The sequence below is a fragment of the Spea bombifrons genome, chromosome 1 (genome assembly GCF_027358695.1).
Source record: "Spea bombifrons isolate aSpeBom1 chromosome 1, aSpeBom1.2.pri, whole genome shotgun sequence".
NCBI lineage: Eukaryota > Metazoa > Chordata > Amphibia > Anura > Pelobatidae > Spea > Spea bombifrons.
The window spans coordinates 34,137,085-34,156,724 of record NC_071087.1 but is presented as its reverse complement, the minus strand read 5'-3'; the positions used below and the strand labels follow the sequence as shown (position 1 = coordinate 34,156,724).

Here is a 19,640-nt window from a genome sequence, read left to right as displayed (position 1 = left end):
CATAATCTCACTCTGCATACAAGATGAAATGCACTAAAATGGGGACCTTTAGGCACATGACTTTACTCACAAATGAAGGTAAAAACCGCTGGTCACAGTAGTGCAGCTCTACCAATTTGTTATATAACATTTTCAGCCGGTAGTGATATGGAGGCCATACACATGCCTGCCATGAAGTACTGTAGACTAGAGCCCTGCACGGGACTGCTTTTTTAATACCGCAATGTGGGTGTTCCGCTCCCGCCACATTTGTGGCCAATCCCGCCCGCTCCCGCCACATTTGTGGCCAATCACGCCCGCCTCCTTACCTGATTTCCCGCGCAGTCCCGCAAGGCTGCCCTCGAGTTGTTCCCTCACAGAGTCTCTTCTCTTGCTCCACCTAGGAACAAGGCGGAGTCACAGGAAGTCACATCACGTGACTCCGCCTTGTTCCTGGGCGGAGCAAGATAGGAGACACTGTAATGGAGCAGCGAGAAGGCAGCCTTGCGGGACTGCGCGGGATTACCGGGACCCGCAGGTACAGTGCCTGACCGCCCGCAGCCCCAGCAAGACCGCCCGCGCCCGCAAGCTTTTTGGCGCCTCCCAATGCAGTCCTCTACTGTAGACATCTGTGACTGATATTCTTCTCATTTATGATTACTGAGATTTCAGGCCTGGGTTCAGACAATGTGTACAAAGATTCACGGGCAAACATTTCTACCCAATACCTGTCTTTTTCACATGAAGCACACTGAGATGACCTCTGAGATGAACGCTGAGATGACCTCTCTTTTCTGTTCATGCTGAGTGTGATAACTACCATGATGGTAAACCTTTTACACGATTAGAAATATGCAGAGCCTAGTTTAGAGGTGAGTGAATGAGGTACTTTCTGTATAGAGGAGCAATCTTGTTTCTGCAATTATATTTCTGTTGCTTCTTGCACAATGCACATTGCATGCAAAGATTCAGGTAATATAATGGATTCAACTGACAGATTTCACTCCTGCCGATGCTCAGGAGTTCCTTATAATTTAGGCAAATCTGATTTATTATAGTGTCCTACTAGTAGGGCTGCAACTAACGATTATTTTAATAATCGATTAATCGGCCGATTATTTTTTCGATTAATCGATTAATCGGATAAAAAAAAACAATATGCAAATTTTTCGTTTATTTAAAAGAATTTAATGAACTGGATGTTAAAAAACAACTTAAAATTTACATTAACATTCTTATTTTGTTATGATGTAATAAAAAACAATATTTTCAAAGTACAAGAACCCAAACACAATATTTATGAAACAAAATAACCCCAAACATTCTGAAAAGAGGTGGACTATTACTGTTCAAGAAACTTTGCCCCAGCACTTTGCACTTTGCACCCAGCACTTTGCACCCAGCACTTTGCACCCAGCACTTTGCACCCAGCCCTGGCACTTTGCACCCAGCACTTTGCACCCAGCACTTTGCCCCAGCCCTGGCACTTTGCATCCAGCACTTTGCACCCAGCATTCAGCACTTTGCACCAGCACTTTGCACTTTGCACCCAGCCCTGGCACTTTGCACCCAGCACTTTGCACCCAGCCCTGGCACTTTGCACCCAGCACTGGCACTTTGCACCCAGCACTTTGCACTGTGCCCCTGCACCCAGTCTCTAACTCTGCCCTGCACCCAGCCCTGCCCCCACATTCTGCCCTGCCCCCACACTCACACTCTGCCCTGCACCCACTCTGCCCTGCACCCACACTCACACCCTGCCCTGCATCCCCACCCCCACTCTGCCCTGCACCCAGTCTCCCACTCTGCTCTGCACCCACACTCACACCCTGCATCCCCACCCCCACTCTGCCTTGCACCCAGTCTCCTGCCCTGCACCCCCCACCCCCACTCTGCCCTGCACCCCCACCCCCACTCTGCCCTGCACCCCCACCCCCACTCTGCCCTGCACCCACACTCACGAACCGCTCTGTGCGAATGGAGCCACTCGCACAGAGCGAACCGCTCTGTGCGAATGGAGCCACTCGCACAGAGCGAACCGCTCTGTGCGAATGGAGCCACTCGCACAGAGCGAACCGCTCTGTGCGAATGGAGCCACTCGCACAGAGCGAACCGCTCTGTGCGAATGGAGCCACTCGCACAGAGCGAACCGCTCTGTGCGAATGGAGCCACTCGCACAGAGCGAACCGCTCTGTGCGAATGGAGCCACTCGCACAGAGCGAACCGCTCTGTGCGAATGGAGCCACTCGCACAGAGCGAACCGCTCTGTGCGAATGGAGCCACTCGCACAGAGCGAACCGCTCTGTGCGAATGGAGCCACTCGCACAGAGCGAACCGCTCTGTGCGAGTGGCTCTGTGCGATCCGTGCACATAGACATGAAGAATACTTACCTCCGGAACGCGTCACATCCGTCACGTAGCTGAAAGAAGGCGGAGACTGCAGAGCGTGTAGCAGAAGCGGGGAACGCTCGCGGAGGTAAGTAAAAGGAGCCGAGTGCTCCAACAACGAATTGATCACTCGATTAATCGATAACGGAAATCGTTATCGATGATTTCCGTTATCGATTATTATCGATTTTATCGATTCGTTGTTTCAGCTCTACCTACTAGCATAGTTTTTTAGTGCATACATATTGTCCTGTCTGAGTGATTACAAGTTGGAGCCACCTTGCATTTTTGAAGCCTGTAGAGAACGCATCCATATTGATTACAAATAAACAGTGTGCCTCTGCAGTAAATTATACGATTAGCCATGAGCTACCTTCCAGCTGTATATTGTAGTCTATGCAGATCATTACACAGATTTACAAAGGAAGACAAAAATGTGCATATATTGTAATATCCTATTTGACAGGAAAAACAAATGCTAAAATGTTACTGTCCTTAAAAGAACTTTCTCATATTTACTTAACAAATTCAGAAAGACAGAGTTTGAATGTAAAAACTTTACTTTTGTTGGTATTGTTAGTGTAGTTTTAGTCACTAGCAGGCTTAAGAAATATCGGACAATATTTTGCATTTGAAGAGACAGTGGGAGTTATGTTAAAAATGTTTCTGGTGCAAATTTTAAAAAGTAGACTTATCATCATAACAAACAATGGGGTGGTACAATCAGGAGACTTTGCACCATAATCACTTTTAGGACATAACCCCCAGTGTGTTTGTACAACATACACAGCCCATTGGCTACTTACAGTATAGTGGAAATCTCTTGTAATACAAGACAATTTTGTATTTAAATATATAAATATATTTCTACTTGCTTTACCTGCCTCTTATTTTATGAACATTTTACCTTAATGCCTTCAGGCCTGGGGGTTTTCATAACCAAAGGTGTAAAATATTTGGCATTATTACCATATGTTTGTTATACCATAATTCCTCTACTCCATATTTGATGAACCCCCACAACTTATAGATCATTTTGTTCTGGTCTTCTCTACCCAAATTTATTTTAAGCAACATCTGATTACCCCACCTACTTATGTTTTACAGTATGTTGTAGAGGGCCACATCCATGCATTACATATTATCCCATATTACATATTTTTATGATGTCCCTGCCGTTACAGGTACGTCCTAAGGGTACTGAAGGTGTTAAATAATACATATTTGCCTTGTATGCCTATTTTATTTGTCTTAAATGGGGTAGTCATTTACAAAACACAAACATATTCATGGTTTTACATTTATTAAAGACACCGCAGAAACTGATGTTATTTTTTTTTGTTGTCTAGCAAATTCATAAATATCAATACAAAACAAACGTATCATACTGTTGTTAATGCATTACGGCAAATGGTAGCTGAGTATTATTTTATTTCCTAGATGAACCTGTGGTCATAAGTGATGAAAACGCAGAAACGCTTAATGGATGTGGTAAATCAAGAACACAAAATGAAGCAGCTTTACTTGCCTTAATAGAGAAGACTGGTTATAATATGGTACAAGAAAATGGACAGCGTAAATTTGGTGGTCCTCCTCCAGGTGTGTATAAAGCAAAGATAAAAAGAAAGAACAAATAATATATCCCATGTTTTATTGAGTAGGGTCACATAATAAATATACTATAAGTTGTAATACAACCTATATCTTTTTTATATTAGTAATGGGGGTCCCTAAAAACAGCCTATAGACCACCAGTTAGACAACAGGGATTTAAAGCATGCCTGCACAACATGCAACCCGCTGGGAACCCTTATGAATTGAGCACACAGTACACTGTGTATCCTGCTCAGAGCATTGTTCCTTGCTCATTGCCACTCTCTACAGCTTAAAGGGTGTATACCAGCTGTTTCTCTTCATGTTGAGCTTGGAGAGATGTTATGTTCACTTACTACCTAGCACCAGTGTGGAAAGGATGTTCTGAGCATGATCACATGAAGAAAGGTGAGTATATGAACAATTGTTTTGGAACTGGTGCAGCAGACCTGACAAGCTTATGGGTATTAACTATTTCAGTGTGAGTGAAGTGGTTGTTTTTATTAAATGTGTGGCCTACTGCTGTTTTCCATGACATATTGTGGCCCTTCCCATTTTATGAGTTATACAGACCCAGTTTATAGCATAAATGTAATTATGTTTTAGATTTGAGTTTGCTTATTTTTTTACCCATTGCCACTGATCGTTGTGCATGTCGTACATGTCTTAGTACTGGATTAAATACATGCATGCAGGGGATTTTTCCACACTGGTTTTAGAGATCAGGCTCTGTGAGCTGACTTTAGAGTTTCTGTTCAGTGAAGCCTTTGATCAGGTCTCACTGCTTCTCTTCCCTGGATTAGCTGTAGACATTTTTGCGTCATGGACAACACAGGAGCAATTTTATCTGATGATCCATCAGGTATGTCAGAGCTCAACAAATCCCGGGTGCCAGGTCGACATGGCGACAATCACTACCGCCTAGGAGTCATGCCTGCTTCCAGCTTTTAGGCTCCCTGGCTGCTCTCAAAATGGCATAACATTACTTAGAACATGAGGTAGAACATACCTCAGGTACAACAGGGACAGAGAAACTTGTTCTATACACTAACCCCTCCCTTGCTTGCTTAGACCTGTCTGCACGGCATTTTAGCTTTCCGCTGCTGTTTCTCAGGGCCATGCAGCGCGGGTGTCTGGGTGCCGTGGGACAGCGGCACCTGCCTCAGCATCCCCCTAAGGATTACATGGTGCCAAGAGGTAGTGGTGGACAGCTCACACTCTGTGCAGACAGATATGAGGGAGTAAGGGAGTGGGTTAGTGTACGCAACTATTTTCTCTATGCCTGTTTTATGCTGCTAATATATTCTACTTGATGCCCTAAGTAAAGTCATACAATTTTGAAGAACAACATTGCATTTAAAATCTTCTTCATTGTATGTCTCACTGGGACTGAGAGGAAGAACAGCAGAGGAACCACACTGAGAGCAACCTGCGAGCCGCAGCCAGGACAGCAGAGCATCAGGTACCAAGGTACCGGGAGTGAGGTAGAGCAGTTAGCTGCAAAGTTAGGGCAAAGTCCATCCCAGACACCCGCCCCACCGATTACACAAGGGCATATCAAATTTGACATGGAAGGAGCTAATTGTAACAGTTTGTTAACTCACTGTGTGCCAAGCAGATTAAAATCTCATCTTATTGGCACTGTGACGCTATGGAAGATTCATTTTCCGTGTGATCTGAAGTCACTTGCTGGCGTTTATCATGTGTGGCTCATATTGGAGATTTTTGTATAAACATTCATGCTGCTGTCAGTGTACTCAGTACTGATAATATTTTATTTTAGAACGGGGCTCTGAGTTTTATTATGACACTAGGTTAGTAAACAGTCGTTACAGGGCAACGTGAGTAGCAAATACTTAACTTTTTTTTCTGTGAAATCCTGATTTTTGTTGGGGTTGTGTTGCTACATGCCTCGATATTGAGGCATGTCAGCAACACCGTTTATGCTTAGGAAGCTATTCTGATCGCTTCCTAAGCTGTTTTTGCCTGCCACCGCCACGATTTTTGATGATCGGTGCGGCGGCGGACATTTTTCTCATTTGTGAGGCTTCCTTGGATGCTGCATAGCCGCCGATCATGGGAAAATGCCGCAACTGCGGCGATGCAGCTGTTTAACAGCAGCCCGTATATATACGGACATTGTCGTTATCACATTGCACTGGAAGTCCGTACATGTACGGGCTTTGTCGTTAAGGGGTTAAAGTGGAATCTGTGTATAGGAGTTTCATCTAAATGTGTCTTTAGCAAAACTCTGAGCCCCAAGAATTGGCTTTTTGCTTAAAACATTTTTTCTGGTAAAATTGTGGGAAACGTGTTATTTAATAGTAATTTGTATTTGTGCAAATTATAACAATAAAATGTAAAAGTTTAATATCTTTCTTTTTTGTGTAGGCTGGGAAGGACCCCCTCCTCCACGTGGCTGTGAGGTTTTTGTGGGAAAAATTCCTCGTGATATGTATGAAGATGAATTGGTCCCAGTTTTTGAGCGAGCTGGAAAAATCTATGAATTTAGACTGATGATGGAGTTTAGTGGTGAGAATAGAGGCTATGCCTTTGTTATGTACACAAACAAAGATGAAGCTTTGCTTGCTATTAGGATGCTAAATAATTATGAAATTCGGCCAGGAAAATTTATTGGCGTCTGCGTGAGCCTGGACAACTGCAGGCTATTCATTGGAGCGATACCAAAAGAAAAGAAGAAAGAAGAAATTTTGGATGAAATGAAGAAAGTAACAGAAGGAGTTGTTGACGTTATTGTGTATCCGAGTGCAACAGATAAAAGTAAAAATAGAGGTTTTGCATTTGTAGAATATGAATCACACAGAGCAGCTGCAATGGCCAGAAGAAAGCTAATTCCAGGTAAAGGTCTTGACTCTTTATAACATCATTTACAGTAAAATCTTTTTAGCTCAGTCTACCTGTAAAGTATTGCGTACTATACATGCTCTTTTGTTCTTGCACTATGATTTAAATGGATTACTTTTCCTATATTCACCATTCCACCATTATGTTAAGGCCATTATAAAAAAATAATATGCGCACAAACCTTTTCACATTGGTTTAGGTGAAGTTTCAAGGCTATATTGGTTAATTGGCTGTGTGGCTAGATGAGAATAATATGGATTATCTGAAGCCTTAGCTATTTATATTCTACAATAGTTTGTACATTCAACAGTGCTATAAATAATGGTTATAATGCTGCCCTTAGATACAAAAAGATTACATTCAGCAGAGTAGTCAAATTTATTGCAGCTGAAAGTTGATAGTTCCTCTTTAAGATCTTATTGTACATTTTCAGTTTTGCTAATTAATGTTCTTTAATCTAGGCACTTTCCAGTTGTGGGGAAATACTATTCAGGTTGACTGGGCAGATCCTGAAAAAGAGGTAGATGAAGAAACAATGCAAAGGGTAAAAGTATTGTATGTTAGAAATTTAATGATTACCACAACTGAAGAAACCATCAAGGCAGAATTCAACAAATTCAAGACTGGAGCTGTGGAGCGTGTGAAAAAATTAAGGGACTATGCTTTTGTGCACTTTTTTAATCGTGAAGATGCTGTTGCTGCCATGTCTGTAATGAATGGAAACTACATTGATGGTGCATGCATTGAAGTAACATTGGCAAAACCAGTGAATAAAGAAACAGCCTGGAGACAACAATTAAATGGTCAAGTAAGCCCTAGTTCTGAAAGTTTGATGTCTTTTGTAAATAAAGATGAAGGATCCCAAAAATCACTTGTAAGATGTTCAGGTCTTCGAACACATCTTAATTGCCAGCACAAGCCAACCTCTCCAGAGCCTGAGAGATGCACATATTCTTTATTTCCTGGAACAAAACTTACACCAATTAATTTGTGTTCCTTAAAACCAAGTCATTTCCATTCAGCTGTCATGCATTTAGACTACTATTGCAACAAAAATAATTGGGCTCCTCCTGAATATTACTTGTATTCAACCACCAGCCCAGATGGAAAACTACTACTAGTTTATAAAGTTGTTATTCCAGCTATCACAAGTAATACCCAGAGTTGCTTTATGCCAGACAAACTGTGTACAATTTTAGAAGATGCAAAGGAGTTGGCGGCACATTTTATGTTACTGCATTTAGGTAAGTGGTTTATGTTTTATTATTACTATAATAATTATGCTTTTAAATAAATTAATATCTACTTCTTTGCACCCCCAAAATGTTACATTGGTTAAAAGAAATTCATTAACCCCTTAAGGCCCAGTCGGGATCGGGATGAGAAACCCAGTATGCAGGATACCTCACAACAGGCAGGGGCAGATCAGCTAATCACATCGATGTCCGGTGACGATAGCCAAAGGTCAGGGTAAGAGAGAGCAGCGTTGTCCAGTAATCAATAGCCAAGGGTCAGGATTGGAGAGAGCAGCATAGTCCAAAATCAATAGCCGAGGGTCATTAACTGGAATCAAGTACTAGCGATAGAGAGCTCTGTCAGACACAATAACTGAGGACTGAGTGATACTCAGTGCTGGTTTATAAATCTACCACCAGAGGTCGCCCCACCCCCTTGTGTGGCGTCGTTGGCGCGCATTCCCAGCCTTCTCCATTCAGGAATGAATAAAGAGAGGCTGGGGCGCGCGCTCCTAGACACTGGCGCAAGGGCAGTCGATGGAGCAGTAGCAGAGACGGCAGTGTCCGCAGCGGTGTGGGAGCTGGGAATCAGATGAGTCACTCAATTTTTTTCCTAGAGCTCTAGGACTACAGCAATTTTCATGTTTTTGCTAGGTCTTCAATAATTACTTCCTTTTCGTAAACCCACACAAATTATATATGGACAACTATTTTTTTTTTATTATATGAACTGATCAGGCATAACATTATGACCACTGACAGGTGAAGTGAATAACGCTGATATTCTTTTTATCATGGCACCTGAAAATTGGGCAAGTATAAGAATCTGAGGGCCAAATTGTGATGGCAAATTGTGATCTAAAGTGGTAAAATAAAGAAACATTCAAGATACATGAAGTGATTCCAAAATCAAGACAAATATCTAAATATATTTTGTTTTTAATACAAAAATGTGGCATTTTAACCCCCAAACAAGCTAATAAACCAGTAAATAAAAATCACTGTACTCAAGTGATTACTATTTAGACCCATCTGCTTGTGTGAAAAGTGCTCTCATTTATTTCAATGGGAGCAAGCGTTTTTCTAGTCACTAATTGCTTCAAGCAGGTAGTCAAAGACAAGAACACTGGGATCACAGAGGATGAGGGCAGCTGTTGCAGCAAGGCTACCCCCTGTTTAAGATGTTATCCATTTTTTTCTTTATTTTGGACAAATTCATATTAACCCATGACCTTCCAGGCAAATCATGAATAAACATCCAGTTAACGACCAAAGACATGGCTATGGAATCGTAACATGGAAAGAATAAAAATACTAGCATTTGAAATACCCATAGGGTGTTTTAGTTTTCAAAAATGTATGATTTGATGGGGTAAATCCAATTAGCCGGGTTTAAATATCTGCCAAATAGGACATGGGCATAGTTTGAAAAAAAAATGGTTTTGAAATAATAATATTCTACTTGTGCTAATTACCCTATAACTTGCAAAAAACATTGGGTATTTCTAAACTCAGGACAAATATTTTAATCTAGTTAGCGGTTTTTTCATTAGCTTTCGTAGATGAGTAAAATATTTTTCAAATAAAAGCCAGAAAAGGTGGGTATTTTTTTCCAATTCCTTATATAGTAAATTATATATTATTAACAAAATAGGTGTATCTAAAGAAAAAAGCCCTTCTTGTCCTGAAAAAAAATAAATATAATTTGTGTGGTACACTAAATGAAAGAGAAATAAATGACAGCAAAACATCAAAAATGTTAAAACAACTTCAGTCAAGAAGGCTACAAAAAATAAAACAGCTCGTTCCTTAAGATGTAAATTACTCACAGTGTAATACGCACTGCTTTATAATAAGGATTTCAAGTACATTACACTGTCCCATTAATCTATTTACCCATTTTCTGCTGTTTCTATACACATTATTTTTACTTTCAAGGCTGTAGAGTGCTGTCATGCACCCATACCCGGCAAGCTTTCTGACTCACTAGAAAAGCGAATGATCGACAGATGGATTTGGTTAGAAAATTGAACTGTCTCTCCAAAATAGGGATTGGGCCTCCTAATGTTACACAGAAACAGTAATTTAAGTTGAGGAACGCTCATCAAGTTTAACCCCACTGCAGGGAACACATTTCCGTTGCTCCAGTGTCCAGTGGTGGTAAGCTTTACACCGCTCCAGCCAACACTTGGCATTGTGCATAGTTGATGCATCTTCAGCTATAGAAATCCATTTCTTGAAGCACTGCTTGTTCTGATGTTTCCAAGGGCAGTTTGAAACTCCATAGTGATGCTTCAGTGGAGTGTGGTACACTGCTTAGTGCCTGAACTCATAGATGCTTCCAGTTCACAATAATTGCTGGAAAGAAATATCATGACCTGTCTTTTGGCTATGGTGCTTTTCGTGTGACAGTGCCATGTTTAAAGTCACCAAGCTCTTCAACACCACCCATTCTACTGCCAATGTTTGTCTATGGAAATGGGATGCCTATGTGCTCTATTTTATATGCCTGTTAGCAATGGGTGTGGCGAAAACATCTAAACTCAGTAGAGGAGGTGTCCACATACAGTTGTGATCGAAAGTTTGCATAATTGGTAATATATAGGGCTGAAACAACTAATCAATAAAAACGATAATAATCGATAATGAAAATCGTTGTCAACGAATTTCATCATCGATTAATCGGATCGATTTTTATCGATTATAAAAAGAGGTTTTTTTCAGAGCAAATGCTCTGAAAAACTCCTCTCCTTATATAATCCGACCTCAAACAGAGATCGGATTATAACACCGGAATCCAGATCCCCCGCAACGCTGCAGGGGACCTGGATTCCCCTCACTGTCGGCCGGTCTCTCACTTCCGTCTCTCTCCCCCTCCCACCTGCCTCCTCCCCCCTTCCATACATCACTCTGCCTCTCTACCCGGCACCGTTACTGACAGGCACTTTCCCTGCAGCTTCATAGAAGCCTCAGTGTAAGTGAAGGTGAGTAACGGAGTCTGTCTGTGCGATGCAGACCCCCACCGGCTGACAGAGAATCATCCTCTCTGATAGCCGGTGAGGGTCTGCATCGCACAGACAGCCTCCGTTACTGCCCTTCACTTACACTGTGGCTTCTATGAAGCTGCAGTGAAAGTGCCTTCAGTAACGGAGCCGGGTAGAGAGGCAGAGCGGTGTATGGGAGGGAGGAGGAGTCAGAGGCGTGTATGGGAGCCACCCTCCCGTACACCACTCTGGCTCCTCCCCCTCTCATACGCCACTCTGCCTCTCTACCCGGCTCCCTGGTGTCTTGTCAGAAACGGAGGTTCACAGGAGGCAGAGTGGAGTATGGGAGGGGGAGGAGGCAGAGTGGAGTATGGGAGGGGAGAGGAGGCAAAGTGATGGATGGGAGGGGGAGGAGCCAACGTGATGGATGGGAGGAGAGGAGGCAGAGTGGAGAATGGGAGGAGCCAGAGTGGAGTATGGGAGGGGGAGGAGCCAGAGTGGTGTATGGGAGGGGAAGGAGCCAGAGTGGTGTATGGGAGGAAGCAGAGTGGAGTATAGGAAGGGGAGGAGGCAAAGTGATGTATGGGAGGGGAGGAGCCAAAGTGATGTATGGGTGGGGGGGAGGCAGAGTGGTGTATGGGAGGGGGGAGGAGGCAGAGTGGAGTATGAGAGGGGGGGAGGAGCCAGAGTGGTGTATGGGAGGGGGAGGAGCCAGAGTGGTGTATGGGTGAGTTATAGTGGTGTATGGGGGGTATTATGAATTTTTAGGGCATATAGGGGGTATAAGGCAGGGCTCGACAAATCCCAGGTCGCCATGGCGACTCCTGGCGCCTAGGAGTTTGTCAGCCTCTTACATCCACACAAAAATGCCCCCGCGTCACCACACGGGGGCGCTGCTGCCGCTGTCTGCCCAGGAGTCTGGGCAGACAGCACAGCCTTTCTGAGCCCGCCCCCGAGCCTGTGATCACTCCCACGGAGTGATCCTGTAGGCTGAAACCGCAATTGCAGGAAAACCTGCAATAGCGTTTTCAGGCAGCTTCAGGAAAGGGGGTTCAGCGTTGATTGGGTCCCCACACAAGTGTGGGGACCTGACACAACATCCCCCTGCTGCCTGATCGCTCCATGAGAGCGACAGGGCAGCGGTAACCCCTTCAATGCCGCGATCGCGGCATTTAGGGGTTAATTCCCGTTTTTCCAGGGGCTCTGCTGCTGGTGGTCTGCCTGCAAGCCCAGGCAGACCAGCAACAGCAAAAACGAGCCCCCACAAGCCCTTTGATGACTCCTGTAGGCATGGAAGCCTACAGCAGTCATCAGAGACTCCCTCCTGCAATGGCTGGTCTATAGACCAGCAATTGCTTCCCTCAGTGACAGGGGGAGAGTGTTCTTTGGTCTCCACATGAGTGTGGAGACCAGCCCCAACACCCCCCTGCTGCCTGATCGCTCCATGAGAGCAACAGTGCAGCGTTAACCCCTTCAATTCCACAATTGTCTATAACACATTCGTGGCATTGCAGGGGTTAACATTTGTCCCCACAAGCTTGTGGGGACTAAATATCAGTCAATGCTGTGCTCCAATGGAACATCAGCATTGAAAGCGTTAAAAAAAAAAATATATATATCCAAAAAAATAATTTAAAAAAATAAACAAACAAAAAAAAAAAACAGCACTGACCTGAAAGTCCAGGGTACTTCCAGGTCAAATGCTGTGAGTTTAGTAAGTGGGCTGATGATGATCAGATCACTCCTAACCAACTGTTAGTTTAAAAAAAAAATTCTGGCTCCTAACTTTTTTAGCTGGCGCCTAGAGTCACAACAAATTTGTCAAGCCCTGGTATAAGGCATATGGATATTAGGCATATCAGGGGGGCATAAACATATCTGGGGGTAAAAGGTATATCAGGGGGCTCAGTGGCATATAGGGGGTATAAGACATATCGATATTAGGCATATCAGGGGGGGCATAAAACAAATCTGGGGGTAAAAGGTATATCAGGGGGCTCAGTTGCATATCACTGGCATATAAGGAGTATAAGGCATATCAGGGGGCACAGTGGAATCTGGCATATAAGAGGTATAAGGCATATATGGGGGCAGAGTGGCAAGCTGGGGGTCAGATGTGCATAACTGGGGACAGTTTGGTAAATAAAAAAATTTAAACAAGGCTTTTTTTTCTCAGTTTTTATTAAATATGAAAAATAGTTAACATATGGATTAATATTTACTAATAACTTTCTATTAAAACCTAGTTTGAGAAACACTGTGTTTGGGTTCTTGTAGCTTTTATTATTATGTCAGTAAAATAAGAAGGTGAATAGCGAGAGGACATTGCAATAAAGAGATGAAAGTGTAAATTGTACATTTTTTATTGCAATTTTTCTTCAATTTAAAATAATGTATTTTTTTATCCGATTAATCGAAAAAATAATCGGCCAACTAATCGATTATTAAAATAATCGTTAGTTGCAGCCCTAGTAATATATGTGCCATTTGTAAAGAAAAGAGGTAAAACACATTTCTTTTATTGCTTATGGGATTCATATTCAACCGTAGTTATAACAGAATGGCACAATCATAAAGCAAAACATGGAAACAAACAAAAAAAAACCCTGTTTAAAAGTCTGCATACCTTTAGTTCTTAATAGGGCTGCAACTAACGATTATTTTCATAATCGATTAGTTGGCCGATTATTTTGTCGATTAATCGATTAATCGGATAAAAAAAATGAATGTAAATTTTTCATTTATTTAAAATAATTTAGTAAACAAATGATGTTAAATACAAACAGCAGAATAAAAAAAAACTTTGATAAAATGCATTTCTTTTCTTTATTTCACAACCAGCCCCCCCAATTTATGCACATTTGAGCCCAGGCTTGCCACGCTGCCTCCCACATATGCCACGCTGCCTCCCACATATACCATTCCACGCTGCCTCCCACATATGCCACTCCACGCTGCCTCCCACATATGCCACGCTGCCTCCCACATATACCATTCCACGCTGCCTCCCACATATGCCACTCCACGCTGCCTCCCACATATGCCACGCTGCCTCCCACATATACCATTCCACGCTGCCTCCCACATATGCCACTCCACGCTGCCTCCCACATATGCCACTCCACGCTGCCTCCCACATATACCACTCCACGCTGCCTCCCACATATACCACTCCACGCTGCCTCCCACATATACCACTCCAGGCTGCCTCCCACATATACCACTCCAGGCTGCATCCCACATATACCACTCCACGCTGCCTCCCACATATGCCACTCCAGGCTGCCTCCCACATATGCCACTCCACGCTGCCTCCCACATATGCCACTCCACGCTGCCTCCCACATATACCACTCCACGCTGCCTCCCACATATGCCACGCTGCCTCCCACATATACCACTCCACCCCCACATATGCCACTGTGCCTGATACGCCTTATACCCCCTGATACACCACTCCATCCTCCCCAGACATGCCACGCTGCCTCCCAGACATGCCACGCTGCCCTCCCCACATATGCCACTCCACTCTACCCCCAGATATGCCACTGTGGCACCAGATATGCCTTATACACCCTGATACACCACTCCGTCCTCCCCAGACATGCCACACTGCCCTCCCCACATATGCCTTGTATAATGTATATGCCTTATACCCCCAGATATGTCACTCTGTCCTCCCCAGATATGCCTTATACCCCCCCAGATATCTCATAGTCCCCTCATAGTCACAGACATGTTCACAGCACACTGACACCATACTTTTATAAATAAGTACTGGGTTAATCTTCACTGCCCCCAGGATTTAGATTCCCTTTAGTCTGCCCCCCCTTTATCTCTAACTGCACCTTAAGTTAACTTTATTAAATTAACCCTCAGTCCTCATCATTAAATTAACCCTAAACACCCCATTAACCATAACTACCCCTAAATTAACTCTAAATACCCCATCAAAACAACTACCCTAAATTAACCCTAAACACCCCATTAACCACAGCATCCCCTAAATTAACCCTAAACACACAACTGCCTCAAATTAACCCCAAACACCCCATTAACCACAGCTATTCCTAAATTAACCCTAAACACCCCATTAACCATAGCTGCCCCTAAATTAACCCTAAACACCCTATTAACCATAACTGCCCCTAAACACCCCATTAACCATAGCTGCCCCTAAACACCCCATTAACCATAACTGCCCCTAAATTAACCCTAAACACCCCATAAACCATAACTGCCCCTAACTCCCACCTCCCCTGACTTTCAGTAGCCCAAATATTAATTTTATACTTACAGTTAGATGAGTGTCACAGCCATGTGGTTCTGGCCTTCTGGGAGAAGGAAGGGGGCGGGGCCAGTTGTCACAGTGATTACAGGGAGGGACTGGTAAGTAGGAGCTGCTGCTGTGAGTCAGACTAAACTATTATATAATGAGGGGTGTTTTTCAGAGCGTTTGCTCTGAAAAAACCCTCATTTTATAATCGATAATCGATTCAACTAATCGATAATGAAATTCGTTGGCAACGAATTTCATTATCGATTATTATCAATTTTATCGATTAGTTGTTGCAGCCCTAGTTCTTAATACTGTGTATTGCCCCCTTCAGCAACAATGACAGTGTGCAGTCTTTTGTAATACTTGCCTATGAGGTCCCAAATTCTTGCAGGTGGTATAGCTTCCCATTCGTCATGGCAATATGACTCCAGGTCATGCAAAGCCTTTCGTCGTCTTGCATGAAACTCACATTTGTGATCTCCCCATTGTGGCTCGATGATATTACGTTCAGAACCTTCACCTTTTTCTGCTGTAACCACTGGAAGGTCAACTTGGCCTTGTGCTTAGGGTCATTGTCGTGCTGGAAAGTCCAAGAACGTCCCATGTAGGGCTGAAACAACTAATCGATAAAATCGATAATGAAAATCGTCACCGACGATTATAAAAAGAGTTTTTTTTCAGAGCAAATGCTCTGAAAAAATCCTCTCCTTCTATAATCCGACCTCAAACAGAGATCGGATTATAACACCAGAATCCAGATCCCCCGCAACGCTGCAGGGGACCTGGATTCCCCTCACTGCCGGCCGGTCTCTCACTTCCGTCTCTCTCCCCCCTCCCATACACTGCTCTGCCTCCTCCCCCTCCCATACACTACTCTGCCTCCTCCCCCCTCCCATACACTGCTCTGCCTCCTCCCCCTCCCATACACTGCTCTGCCTCCTCCCCCCTCCCATACACTGCTCTGCCTCTCTCCCGACTCCCTGGTGCTTTGAACCTCCGTTACTGACAGGCACTTTCACTGCAGCTTCATAGAAGCCTCAGCGTAAGTGAAGGGCAGTAACGGAGGCTGTCTGTGCGAATCGCGCAGACCTCCACCGGCTGACAGAGAATCATCCTCTCTGTCAGCTGGTGGGGGTCTGCATTGCACAGACAGCCTCTGTTCTATGAAGCTGCAGTGAAAGTGCCCGTCAGCAACGGAGCCGGGTAGAAAGGCAGAGCGGTGTATGGGAGGGGGGAGGAGTCAGAGGGGTGTATGGGAGCCACCCTCCCATACACCACTCTGGCTCCTCCCCCTCCCATACGCCACTCTGCCTCCCTGGTGTCCTCTGAACCTCCGTTGCTGACAGGAGGCAGAGTGGAGTATGGGTGGGGGGAGGAGGCAGAGTGGAGTATGGGAGGGGGAGGAGCCAAACTGGTGTATGGGAGGGGGAGGAGGCAGAGTGGAGTATGGGAGGGGGAGGAGCCAATGTGGTGTATGGGAGGGGAGGAGCCAAAGTGGAGTATGGGAGGGGAGGGGCCAGAGTGGAGTATGAGAGGGGGAGGAGCCAGAGTGGAGTATGGGAGGGGGAGGAGCCAGAGTGCTGTATGGGAGGGGGAGGAGCCAGAGTGCTGTATGGGTGAGTTATAGTGGTGTATGGGGGGGTATTATGAATTTCAGGGCATATAGGGGGTATAAGGCATATCGATATTAGGCATATCAGGGGGGCATAAAACATATCTGGGGGTAAAAGATATATCAGGGGTCTCAGTTGCATATCACTGGCGTATAAGGAGTATAAGGCATATCGGGGGCACAGTGGCATCTGGCATATAAGAGGTATAAAGCATATATGGGGGCAGAGTGGCAAGCTGGGGGTCAGATGTGCATAACTGGGGGCAGTTTGGTAAATAAAAGAAAATATAAACAAGGCTTTTTTCTCATAGTTTTTATTAAATATGAAAAATAGCATATGAATTAATATTTACTAATAACTTTGTATTAAAACCTAGTTTGAGAAACACTGTGTTTGGGTTCTTGTAGCTTTTATTATTATGTCAGTAAAATAAGAAGGTGAATAGAGAGAGGCCATTGCAATAAAGAGATGAAAGTGTAAATTGTACGTTTTTTATTACATTATTTAAAATTTAAAAAAAATAGCATTTTTTTATCTGATTAATCGATTAATCGAAAAAATAATCGGCCAACTAATCGATTATTAAAATAATCGTTAGTTGCAGCCCTAGTCCCATGCGCAGTTTCTTGCGGAACAATGCAAATTGCCAGTATTTTCTGATAACATGCTGCATTCATCTTGACATCAATTTTCACAAAATTCCCTGTGCCTTTAATGATCGCACCCCCCCCCCCAAAACATCAGTGAGCAACCATCATGGGGATGGTATTTTTGTTGCTAAAGGCCTTGTTCACCCCTCTCCAAACATAGCACTTATGGTTGTGTTATTGGGGCATATTGTAACACAGCTTTTTGTGAAATTGGTGCAGTAAAGGCTTCTTTCTGGCAACTCGACCATGCAGCTCATTTTTGTTCAAGTATCATCGTATCGTTCTCCTTGAAACAACCACACTGTCTTTTTTCAGAGCAGCGTGTATTTCTCCTGAGGTTACCTGTGGGTTTTTCCGGAACAATTCTTTTGGCAGTTGTGGCTGAAATGTTTTTTGGTCGTGACCTTGCCTTGGTATCAAGAGGTCCTCAAAATTTCCACTTCTTAACAAGTGATTAAACAGTAGTGACTGGCTTTTTAAGGCTTTGAATATCTTTTTATATCCTTTTCCATCTTTATAACGTTCTATTACCTTGTTACGTAGGTCTTTTGATTTTTGATTTAATCCTTTTCTGCTCCCCATGGCTCAGTATCTAGCATGCTCAGTGGATCTATGTGAGAGCTAGCTCATTGAATATTTATACATAGACCCTAATTGCAATTTAAAAAGCCACAGATGTGGGAAATTAACCTTTTTAACCTGTGTGTGTCACCTTGTATTTCTGTACTGAGGCCAAAAATGCCGAAATAAAACGGCTGAAAATAATCGTCCGCAGGGGCTGGACTGCTTACCTGCGTGTTGGTTGCACAGTGTTCGAGCAGCATCTCGGCCAGGAAAAGCAGGAACCCAGCGGATTCATGTGAATGCACATCACATGACTCTGCTTCGTTCCTTCTTCCCCTGGGGGCGTGGGCAGAGAAGTTGTTCGAGAGGAAACAGCAGCGTCCCTGCAGTAGTCTGCGAGTGAGAGATCTGCAGTTCAGGTAAGGGGGTGGGGGGAGGGTGTATGAGCGAGTATGTGTGATTAAGGGAATGAACGAGTGTGGGGGGTGGTGGCATGGCATAGGGAACCTGTAATCACACTGCTATCATGCACAGATTCTAGCATGTGCTTGCTGTCTGGGCATGATAGGAGTGTGATTGCTGTTAGACATCATATATATATATAATATTGTTATTGATTTTTTTTGGTGTGTTAACCATTTTTATTAAAAGTAAGTAACACCAAAATTGGACAAAAAAATGCCATTACAATATATATATATATATATATATATTTATGATTGTTAACAGCAAGCACACTCCTATCATGCCCAGGCATACCTAGATTCCAGCATGTACTGGCTGTCTTTGCTAGATAGGAGTGTGCTGCTATCAATCATATAAGTAATATTATATAAGTAATATTATTTTTGAAATCACACTCCTATCATGCCCATGCATGTACTGGTTGCCTGGGCATGATAGCAGTGTGATTGCTGTTAACAATTATATATATATATATATATATATATATATATATATATATATATATATATATAATAACAAATAGCCCTGCACTCATACCTATAAATAAGGTGACAAATACTAGATTCCTAGTTCAAAAAACAAGTTGGAGGTGCCTATGTATGATGGAGTGAGGTGAATTTTTGCAGGTTAATGAATTTGCAAGTTTTCTGCGTTTTTCTAACTCATATACACTTGACTCTTCCACAGGCAAGTGTGTATGAGTTGTGTGAACTAAACAGATGCTCCAGAGGCCAGCAACCCTAAGCAAAGTATAAGCACTTTATCTGATTAATGATAACCTATTGATTTTTGAGGTATACTGCTGTGCAGGAAAAATCCATTATCTAAATTATTTTCTGTATTTTATTTTAAATATTTGTCCATTAACAACATGCTGTAATTTTGTTTTTTGAAATATTTGTCCATTTCATGACATTAAAAACTTTCTGTAATTTTGGTACTAAAGGTCATTAGGTTATCTATGAACATTTAGCAGTTTTACTTCTGAAGGTTTTTTAAAAAGTATTAATAGAATGCTGTTAAAT

General features: G+C 43.2%; 1 protein-coding gene across 1 annotated transcript in view; it reads left to right on the top strand.

Annotated features, from left to right (window-relative positions):
- Window positions 1-926: 926 nt before the first annotated feature.
- The window catches only part of RBM46 (RNA binding motif protein 46), a 30,156-nt gene continuing 11,442 nt past the window's right edge, over window positions 927-19,640 (top strand). Inside the window, exons 1-4 of the mRNA XM_053458434.1 lie at window positions 927-951; window positions 3,808-3,966; window positions 6,352-6,819; window positions 7,287-8,069. Of these exons, the coding sequence (XP_053314409.1) occupies window positions 927-951; window positions 3,808-3,966; window positions 6,352-6,819; window positions 7,287-8,069 (1,435 nt within the window). The remainder of the gene's footprint in view (window positions 952-3,807; window positions 3,967-6,351; window positions 6,820-7,286; window positions 8,070-19,640) is intronic.